At 37.7% G+C, this 11,011-nt stretch overlaps 1 protein-coding gene across 2 annotated transcripts in view; it reads left to right on the top strand.

Annotated features, from left to right (window-relative positions):
• The first annotated feature begins 251 nt into the window (after positions 1 to 251).
• Positions 252 to 11,011, top strand: part of LOC106934946 (integrin alpha-D-like) — a 16,087-nt gene continuing 5,327 nt past the window's right edge. The window contains exons 1-12 of one of the 2 annotated variants that reach the window (XM_015015129.1): positions 252 to 450; positions 2,546 to 2,648; positions 2,736 to 2,839; positions 3,503 to 3,573; positions 3,679 to 3,793; positions 3,919 to 4,046; positions 4,282 to 4,424; positions 5,519 to 5,669; positions 6,095 to 6,245; positions 6,487 to 6,560; positions 6,661 to 6,784; positions 7,007 to 7,143. In XM_015015129.1, coding sequence (XP_014870615.1) covers positions 414 to 450; positions 2,546 to 2,648; positions 2,736 to 2,839; positions 3,503 to 3,573; positions 3,679 to 3,793; positions 3,919 to 4,046; positions 4,282 to 4,424; positions 5,519 to 5,669; positions 6,095 to 6,245; positions 6,487 to 6,560; positions 6,661 to 6,784; positions 7,007 to 7,143 — 1,338 coding nt within the window. In that variant the 5' untranslated portion in view covers positions 252 to 413. The remainder of the gene's footprint in view (positions 451 to 2,545; positions 2,649 to 2,735; positions 2,840 to 3,502; positions 3,574 to 3,678; positions 3,794 to 3,918; positions 4,047 to 4,281; positions 4,425 to 5,518; positions 5,670 to 6,094; positions 6,246 to 6,486; positions 6,561 to 6,660; positions 6,785 to 7,006; positions 7,144 to 11,011) is intronic. The other variant, XM_015015128.1, reaches the window with a different exon arrangement.

Below are 11,011 nucleotides of genomic sequence, written 5' to 3'. Positions count from 1 at the left end.
CGCAAAGACAAATGGCAGAATGATACCCTATTTTGACGCAACCTTATTATTTCTACATTTATAGTTAAAACAACCCAAACACAGGTGAGCAAACCCTGATCCCGTTTCCTCCTGCTATCGGTTTAACCTGAGCTAATTAATTAAAGCTGTTAAGACTTCACACTACAATTTTAGAAAACAGACGGAAAAAAAGGAAATTAAAATACTTCTGATCTGATTTTCAAGTGCCCCTGTCGTAACTCCTCCTACGTCACTCTTCCTCTATTTGCTTTGAGGAGTCTGCTTAAATTTCTGCAGTGTACCCCTCAGCGCTTTTAGGGGGTAAAGTGACGCTCCCTGCCACCATTTCCTGCTGAAACTGGTTCACAGAGAGGATATCACACTTTTAGTTGGCTCTCCATGCCAGAAGCACAATGGACTGGATAATTACTCTGGCACTTTTCTGTTCAGGTAAGGAACAATTGTGTATCTTTATTTCATTCAGATGTCTTGTCCCAATGTGACAACTTCATTAGGTGTGATTACTTGATGGTAGCTGCAGACAATAAAATAAGCTCTTGTTTTATCCATTACTTCTTGAATGTTACTCAACAAAGTCATAAATAATAGAACTAAGCACAAGATCTATGTTTAAAATCCCCTATGTATATCATCTATACGATTAAATGTAAAGTAAATACAGTTTCTTATGTCTTACGTAGAAAACAGCAGAGGCATTTTATTCTTTAGATACTGAACTTCTTACAGTCCTTACTCTGGCCACAAGAGACGTTTTCTACGTGCATTGTACTTTGCTTCACTTATATTTAGTGATTGACCATCAATAAAATATGAAAACTTGTCATTACATATATTTGTGGATAATGTTATCAGGTGAAACCTGTTGGAAAACAAACTAATCTGAACTTTTAAGATCAACACTTTCAAGTGCAGCTTTTCTGTAAAAATATTTCAAAACATGATTTATTGCATCCTTACTGCCACAGTCTTACAGGTGGTGGTTGAGTAACATCCATCCATTTTCTGAACACCCTTGTCCCTCAGTGGGGTCGGGAGGGGTGCTGGTGCCTATCTCCTGAGTAACATCCACATCAAGCAAAAATTTATATGTCGACAAAAACCAAAAGGAAGCATAGAAAAACAACATTCAAGGTGCAAAAACTTATTATGAAACGTTCCTGGCTTGTGAACAAACTGGAGGGAAAATGGAGGGAAGACAATGAGTTACATGGGGCAGACTAGCTGACTAAGCATCCAGCTGTGACTACGAACCGAAGGTTCCAGTTCTCACTAACATTAAATTAGTGAGAACTGACGAGTGGAACATGATTTATCTGAGAAACAAATGGGAGCTGTCAGAAAATGAACTGTAAAACAGGAACTGAACAAACAAGAAACTAATCAGCACCACAGGATTAAAACACACCTGGATATAAGACTCAAAACCAACAGGAGACTGGGAAATGCGGAAATAGTAGGAAAACAGGAAGTAAAGAAAATACAGAACAGAAAGGACCAAAACAACCAAAATAAAACAGGAAGCTTCTAGTAAGAAATAACTAAATTCAAGAAACTCTCCACACCTGATGAATAAGGTTCAATAAATGACTCTCACTTTGAAACAATGAACAAACCAGAATGTTAACATCCAGATATCTGCAGAGGTTTACCACAAAAGAAGTTTAATTCAACCCCCCACCCCCCAGGGTTTGAATTAATGGATGAACAGTAGAAATTTGTGCATGAACATAATTCCTATATACGTGGAATCCATACTACATTTTTTGCTTAATTTGCCATCTATAAATGAATTAATATTCATATCTCATACATTCTACAAATGAACGGACATTGAAAATAAGCAACAGAAAAATAACCTGATATAATTTTTTCACATTTATTTACTATTTCCTTGTTTGCTGCCCCCAAAGTCACACCACCCTGAGTGGTGAACCATAATGTCAAAATCTTACCTCGTGTGACATTATTCATTTAAAGAAATATCCAACTAGAAGGTCCTGGGTTCGATTCCCAGCTGCATGGAGTTTGCATGTTCTCTCTGTGCATGCGTGGGTTCTTTCCAGGTACTCCGGCTTCCTACCACAGTCCAAAAACATGGCTGTCAGGTTAATTAGGTTCCCTAAAATTCTCCTTGGGTGCGTGCGTACATGGTTGTTTGTCCTGGCTATCTCTGGGTTGCCCTGTGACAGCCTGGCCACCTGTCCAGGGTGACCCCGCCTGTCGCTCGTTGGCGGCACCAGCACCCCTCCAGAACCCAATGACATAAGGCTGTAAGAAAATGGATGGATGAAGCTAAAAGGGTTTGTGGAAGAAGATTCCCAACCTAAGACTTTGGTATTTAGTGCTCCCTAGAGGTTAAACACAGACATTGCTGAATATGTCAGCTCTCTCCCGTAATCTTCACCGAAATGGTACTGTACACAGTCATTAAAACAGAAAACGTGAATAACAAACAAATGATAAACCCGCTCATGGCTCTGTATTAAAGAAATTCAGGGAATTGTTTTCTTCTTTTTTTCCTCAGTGCTAAAAGCTGCAGTCGGCTTTAATGTTGATTCTGGGTCTTGGACAACTTTGAGTGAAGGTGATGAAAGTTTTGGCTACCAGGTGGTGCAAAGACAATCAGAGTGAGTCTTGATTAAATTTTTAAAAACTTTGTTTTGTATAATGTTTATAAAATGGTTTCCAAATATTGTTTTCTGTGTTTCTCTCAGTGTGCTTGTCAGCGCCCCACTACTGGAGTATCAAGGGAATAAAAGGGGACGGATATATCGGTGCAACCCAAGAGAGAAGAGATGTAGCAAAATTCTTGCTCTAGGTAGGAATAATTTTACTCCTGATTTTAGGTGTGCACAAATTTCACAATAAAAAATATTTGAACTTACAAATTTTAAAAGTTGATCTCATGACCAGATGTTGGTTGCACCAGGAGCTCCAAGAAAATATTTCACACTAAATACTGAGCAATGTCAAACATGCAGTCCTATAAAAAGTATTTCCTCCTTCAAACTTAGATACTCCATATTGTGATCTAAATATTTTCAACAAGGTAAAAACACACAATCTTACCAAAAATGTTTATCTAGTTTTGAGTTCAAATATTTTAGTACACTTGAACTAACACAAAAATAGCTTAGAAGTAACTTCTCAAAATATGATTAATAAGCTTGCTTTAAGTTAATCAATCTTAAATACAGCCACAAACGGTACAACCAGCAGATGTTTGTTTCACTTAAAACTGGAAAAAGGTCTTGTAACACATTGCCAGTGGAGCAATTAGTATTTGTGTCTATATTAAAAATTGTTGACTTAAAGCAATTTTTTACTATTATGTTAATTTGTCTTGTCTATCATCAGTTGTGAGGGTTTTTAGATGAAAACAAAGTGAAATGCTGCAATAGTATGGTATTTATTATATGGGAACCAGGTAAAATCGGTGATAGCTTAGAAAAGTTGTCACCACCAGTGATTGTTTTTACAGAGCAAAAAGCTGCTGTCAACATGTCTCTTGGTTTGGCGATGGCGAATGATCCGTCAACACAAAACACAATGGTGAGAGGATGAGCTGCAGAAAATAATGAATAGATAATGGATGAAAACATAAAGTTAAAGTGACCATCAAATATGAATTTGTTATATTATTGACACCTTTTTCAGGTATGTGGTCCAACTATTCCCAGAGACTGCACAACTATCACCATGTCTAATGGTTTGTGCTATGAGATCGATCAATATGATACGATTGGAAAGTCTTATCCGTCTGCGACTGAAGGTAGGCACAGTGAGCTTGTTCCATCATAATTATGTCACTCCCTCTGTAAACTGGATATTAACTTTCTCATTAGCACATTTGTATAACGGTCAGGAAACCGGTCTGGATCTCTGATTTCTTTTCAGAGTGTCGAAGCCAAGCTGACATTGCATTTCTGCTGGATGGATCAGGCAGCGTATCTACTGAAGATTTCAACACAATGAAAGACTTTGTGAAAAAGCTTATCGAAACATTCCTGGGAAGAGATACACAGGTGAGTCTCTCATTGGTAATTTGGTCTATTGTTTTAGTAAACGTGTCTGCTGCTGGGCATAGCTGGGAGGCCCACAAAAATTATCCAGTAAGGCAAATGGGAATGAAAAAAATTATCATAACTTCTTCTTCATCAAAAACGTTTTTTTTAATTTATTTGCTGTTTTTATTGTACTCTAGTTCTTTTTTATTGAAGGGAGTTTTAATTTAATAACCATGTTTTTTTTTTTTTACAGTTTGCCATTACCCAGTTTTCCAATGATCCACGAACAGAATATGACTTTAATACTTTTAACAATTCCAACTGGGAATCACAGATTGACAAGATCCGTCAATTAACTGGAAAAACATTTACAGCTAAAGCCATCCAAAATGTTGTGTAAGTATTGTGGCTTGTCAATGTATTACATACTACATTATTTCAAGTGTATTATACAGAAAGCATAAATTAACAAATGAAAAGTTAAAAATAATTTTCAAAAGTCATGATAGAATACCACTTTTTCTGTTTAAAGAAAGCAAACATTTATTTAGCAGCTCATGTTTTTCACCCGCAAGGAAAAATAATTATTGATGTAACTCAAGAGAGATTCTAGATTGACCCTAGCCTGCCCATTGCCTTCCTGTGCTTTTCGGCTCAATTCAAATCTCGCTTACAACACAATCTGGACTTTCTGCCATTTACTTGGATTTTCTCCAGAAGAACATCTACTGGGCCAATCAGCAAACAGAAGGAGAAGTTGAGAATGATGATGTTGATTTTCTGCAGTGTTTTGTAGTCTGCCTGTAGTTTAAGCAATGGTGGCGGAAGAAGTGAACATGGTGGCCACACTTCCCAATATTAAATGAACATTAATAGTTATCTCATTCGGTTCAGACCTTCTCTTTGCAGAGGAGGATAGCTATCTTCTAACTTATGGTAAGCTTCATAGCGTTGAACTGGCGTGTTACATAAGTCACAGGGAAACGTTAACAAATGGGTCAAATTTAAAACCTCAAAACAGACCACCGCTCCAGGAAGCGATCGTTCCTGTATGACCCCTTCATAAGAAGAAAAATTTCCTTCAGAATATCATCTCTCATCTGGGCGCTATCTGAGAGCTGATGGGGCCACGTGGTAAAAAGTTATGGACAAATGACTTTGGAATGCATCTGGTGAATCTGAACCATTGCTGTGAGATTATTTTTCCACTGAAGGGAGTGTTTGCAGGATGAGGTAGCATTCAGAGTCTTGCTGACTTCTGATCACTTAAATTGGCGAAATAGTGCCTTTCAAAACTTTGTCACTGCAGAGAAAGAGGTAACTGTAATCAGCCAGATGATGACACAATGTGGATTAACCATTCAGCTTGTTGAATATTAATTAAAACTAAATGAAAATGAAATGTCATCAAATGTCGAGATCAGTAATCAGTGATCGATATATATATATATATATATATAATAAATTTTTTTTTCTTCTTCGTTTGGTAGGGAGGATGTCTTCTCACCACAAAAGGGTTCCAGGTCAAATGTGAAAAGGATTTTGATAGTGATTACAGATGGACAGTCAAATGATCCCGAACAATTACCAACAGCAACACAATTAGCTGATAAAAAGAAAATAGCTCGATTTGTTATTGGCGTAAGTTGCATCTATTACTTCTTTTCCAATTTCTTGTAAATATTTATGTCTTTTGTGTGTTAAAACTAGATACACTAAATTTTCATACCGCAAAAACCTTTATTAGCTTTGATACTTACTGCATTGTTACATCCTCATTTGTAAGGTGAATCTGTCAAAAGCATAAATCTAAAAGACACAGTTTCTTTCTTTTCCTCTCAAGATCTTGATATAAATTCTCACATATAATCCAAACTTTTAAAGTTTTTAAAACAAATTATTGTACTGTGCTAAAAAGTCAGAAAAAGAGGTATATTTTTCCGACTTTTTTTTTTGACACAAAAACATGGACTAAGAGAAAATTTAGATGAAGACAATTGTGACTACCGTTTTAAAAAGAACTACTGCAATATAATGTTTTACCCGCATTGTATTTACACCTCTAGGTGGGGGACGCATCCAAAACTGATGAAGCAAAAGAAGAGCTCAAAACGATTGCATCTCAACCTGCTGACAATTTTGTGTTTGAAGTGGGAAGCTTTGATGCTCTTGACAGAATACAGAACAATTTGCAGGCCAAAATTTTTTCCATTGAAGGTAAAAAATTTATAGTTTTACAAACAACTGTTCACTTTTCAGCATGTTAAAATGCTTTTGATATCACATTTTATTTCATAACTGTGGCTTTTAACAAATCACAATAATATAACAAATATATAGTTAGAAATTTTACTNTTGTNCTTTGCAGAAACAAAAACTCAAAAACCTACAAAACATCTCAGGTTTCTGAGTTCTCTAATGAATTCAGAAACCTAATATCTTTTTTTGTTTTGCACAGGATCTCAAGGGACTGGACAGACGCTGAAACAAGAAATGTCTCAAGAAGGCTTCAGAACAGCTTATGTGTCTGGGGTAAACAATATCAAAGTGAAATTTTCAGAGTGCTACGGTGTTACGGCGTTAAAACAACCCATATTTGAAATAAATTGCTCTCTTTGTTTTTGCATTGCAGTATATTCAGATGACTATGGTTGGTGCTAACCAGTGGAAAGGAGGCTACAAGAAATACTTGCTTAGTAATGTTTTAAACAACGTCACATTTGAGCCATTGTTCATTGAGCCTGACAGTTACCTTGGTAAGAATAGATCAGAAATCTGATTTCTAAGGCTTTTTACCTGCACAATTTCAGTTTGATTTAACAAAGATAATTAATTGACCCAGAAAGCTGCTATATTTGTCTATTAAAAAGCCACATGTAGGTATTTCAGTTTGTTAAACAACATAACTGTCCAAAATGTTTAATGTTACAAAAACTATTTTCCCTGATGTCTCTGATTATTTAACCTTTAAACTCCAGGTTATTCCATGGCTGTTGCTAAAACCAACGATGGTCCTCTGACAATTCTTGGTGCTCCAAGAAATGAACACAAAGGAGTTGTTATGACAGTTTTCAAAGAACAACCGAGAGATAAAATCAGACCCTTTAAACAACAGGTAGGTACAGATAAAACCAGACATTTACATGTACTCAAAAGAAGACATAACTCATTTTCATCTGTGTCTGGCATTAAATTAGGGCAATCTATTCTTGTTTTAGGACAGCAAGGAAAACCAAAATTATTTCTGTTTGATAAACACCAAAATAATGAGATTACTTTCTTACTTTTTCCAAATTCAGTGGCTCAGATACATTTCCTTTGTATTTAATAGAAAAAAAAAACATGTTGATATTCTTGGGTACTGATAGGAATTTGTAGGGCCAGCATTTCATGAAGCTTGATGGCCTTGTTGCTGAACACTATTCCCCCATTACTGTGATTACTCCTAAATAAAATTTATAAGCTAGATATTTCCAATCTAAGTTTCAGAACCTAAGAAGCTTTCAACATTAAGGTTATGTTGTCCTGTATGGAGGACCAAAACCAACATAAGAAATAAAAGCATAAATGTCATGAAGTGGTGGTTTGAGAGGTGGTGAGGATTAACGCTGAGACCGAGGTTATGGTGATGATGAAGATGATTTAATAAAGAGAGCTCAAACAGTCCAATACAGGCAGCACGGCAGAGACTATAGCACACAGCTAATTACCGGTAGCAACTGAAAAAACTGAAGACTGAATACACGAGCAACCAACACAGGACTTAACAGTTCAACTGTGATGGGGTGCAGACAAATGACAAAAGACTTACGACGGACAATGGATGTAACATTGACGAGGACTCAACAAAGGACAGAGACAACAGGTGGGGTTAAATACATAAGGAGGGTAATCAGGGAACTAGACACAGCTGGGAGCAATCATCAGGGAAGACAGGACTCACAGGAACAGGATCAAAATAAGACAAAGAAACCTAAACTAAACATACAGAGAACTCAGAAAAACCTAAATCCCGACAATAAATATATATTTCAAAAAGAAATAAAAGCATAAATAAATCTTTTCTTTTTCATTTCCCCAAAACATGCATTTTTGTCAAGAAAAGTAAATATTTTGTCTTTTTTTTGCTTCTCCCTTTTCTGCTTGCTTTATTTCTGCTCACTGTATTTCTGCTTGTTCTTTTTCTGCTACATCGTTATGTTAATGAGGAGAGCTGCCTTCTATGTCCAGCTCCTCTACTATTGGTCAATAGAGCTTTGGAACCAACGTCACTGCGTCAGATGTTGTGGGGCGTTTAGGTCTCACGCAGTCGCTCGGTGCCGTCTTTGCAGGCCACAGACCAAAACAAACCTTATCCCGGTGGTTTTACTGCAGTGAAGTTAGTTTCGAGTTGGATATTGGATACATATGTGTTTAATGTGGAAAACTTACCAAAATAAAGTGGTTGATTGATTGATTATTCCAATATCCGCTGAGCAAGCGGTGGTTAGCTCAAGGCTGATCCGATTTATGAACGCTAATTTCGGCCAGCTGTTCTCCAGCTCCCTCCTCAGTCCCTAAGTTCACTTCACTTAGGGACTGTCAACAAATTTCGAAACCAAACACTCCTGTCAAACAAATGTTAATAAAAGCCTTGCCTTGTGACCAACCGATACCAAAATGTGGTAATTCATGCTTTTACATTAGACACACTACCCTCTATTTAAATGTCAAGTCATATTCAATATTTTAAATAACTTTAATGTTAAATAATATATGAACACATATAAACAAAACAAGCCAGGTACGAGGAGGTCTGACGTGCATATGGGTCTCATGTGAGTTATGTATGTGTCAGACCATGAAGCCTAACTGAAGCACGTGATTTGTCAGTGATTGTCTGTGAATATGATGTCAGGTTCACACACAAGCGTATCAGTTCAGGGTCACAGATGTTCCAGGGAGGGGAAGGCAGCAGAACAGAGCCTTCTTCAGACATAACAACCAGGGGAGGATAGCTGGCCAGCCAAGACCAGCCCAGGGAGCCAGATTCTGATAGCAAAAATTTGTTTAGGTAAGGCTGACATAAATTTAATGCCTTCCTTGAAAGTCTCGTTGGTGCTTCTCAGTGGCAAATCCAAACAGCCAAATTTAGGGTCTCCCGCCTGATCCGAGCGAACAACGTTCTCCAAGGTCACATCATATCCATTCTGAGTCCGAGATCCGCTGCTCGGCCACGGTCCTGCTCTAGGATCGCACCCAGTCTAGTCAGTTCAGCTCCCGTATTATCTCAGTCTGAGTCTTCATCGCTCTGCAGATCCCATCAACCGTACCTGGCAGCCTTGAAGTGGCCAAAATGGCCGCCGGTATCTTCCGAAATTTCTAATAATCCAGGTATCAGCAGCCAACTCCAATAAGCAGAAAACCTGTTATCATGAATCCAATCATGTACACATCTTCAACATCCTCGACTGACAGCATTGTCAGACACATGGTCTTCCACTTCCATGTAGAATCCATCGTATATCCAGCAAAGAATGTCCCATCAGGACACGAGGGTTCCCCTTTACCCGGTTTCCCAGTGGAAAAAATTTTAACAATTGCCTTGAGAGACCAGCTGACCAGATCCATAATTTGCAACTTCAGAAGCTATTAAAAAAAAAAAGACTCTAAAACACAGGACACAGACGCTGAGCAGGGAAGATAGGGAGGGCAGGGAGACAGAGAAAGAGCGTCCTCCTCCTTTGAAGGACAGAGCATAAAGGTCAAAAAATAATAATTTCACTTTTGTTTCTGTTCAGCTGCAGAAAATGTTGGCACATTTATCTGTTTTAAGCATCTATTCAGTGACTGGAGGGGTTCAGAGTCACCTGGTGACATGGTAATGTAGAGCTGTGTATCGGCAGGGAATAAAAAGGGTCAAATCAAATAAAAATGAGTGTACCTCATCTGCACATACTAGTACAGTATGTGCAGATGAGTAACAGTTGTTCTACCAGTGAAGTTAGTTACTGTTTGGTTTGGAAATTTGTTGACAGTCCTTAAGCGAAGTGAACCTCAGAGCGCTTGAGAAGGGAACTGGAGAACGGCTGGCCGAAATTAGTGTTCATGAATCGGATCAACCTTGAGCTAAATATGCTGCTTGCTTGGCGGATATTGGAATATCCAATATCCAACTCGAAACTAACTTCACAGCAATTGGTAACACAATAAAACCTCCAGGATAAAGTTTGCTTTGGTCTGTGGCCTGGAAAGATGGCACTGAGCGACTGCGCAAGCTGTAAATGCCCCACAGTGTCTGACGCAGTGACGCTGGTTCCAAAGCTCTATTGACCAATAGTAGAGGAGCTGGACATAGAAGGCAGCTCTCCTCATTAACATAACCATGCAGCAGAGAAAGAGCAAGCAGAAAAGGGAGAAGCAAAAAAAGGACAAAAAATATTTACTTTTCTTGACAAAAATGCATGTTTAGGGGAAATGAAAAAGAAAATATATACATTACTTGATGGAAACTCATGTGTAAGGAAAAGGAAAAACAAAATATATATTTATGTTTTTATTTCTTATTATGTCGGTTTTGGTCCTCCATAGTTATGAAGTCACCTTCAAACTAATTTTCTAACATTCTTAGTCATAGTATGTTCGACAGACAAGCTTTAGCTTCCTGGAAGATGTATTTTGACATTCTTCAGACAATGATGGTATCTAGTTTGAGAAGTGTATCAGAAATTCCTCAGCACAATACATGGTGCCGCCATCGCCATACTTCACAGCTTGGATGATGTTCCCAGGCTTGCAAACTGCTTTCTTTTCTTCTAAAAATAATTATGGTCATTATAACTTAAACTTAATTTGCTTAGTTTCGTTAGACCAGAGAGCACGTCACTAAACCAAAAAAAGACATTTGTCCCCGAGTACATTTCCAAACTGTCACCTGGACTTTATATTGTTTCTAGAGAAAGGGCCTCTTCTTCTCTGAGTGGTTTTTCAGTTCATGTAGGTAC

This window comes from Poecilia latipinna, unplaced genomic scaffold (genome assembly GCF_001443285.1).
Source record: "Poecilia latipinna isolate Pla-1442-1.1 unplaced genomic scaffold, P_latipinna-1.0 Scaffold1885, whole genome shotgun sequence".
NCBI lineage: Eukaryota > Metazoa > Chordata > Actinopteri > Cyprinodontiformes > Poeciliidae > Poecilia > Poecilia latipinna.
Note: the sequence above shows the minus strand (reverse complement) of the source record. Positions and strands in the feature narration are given on the sequence as shown.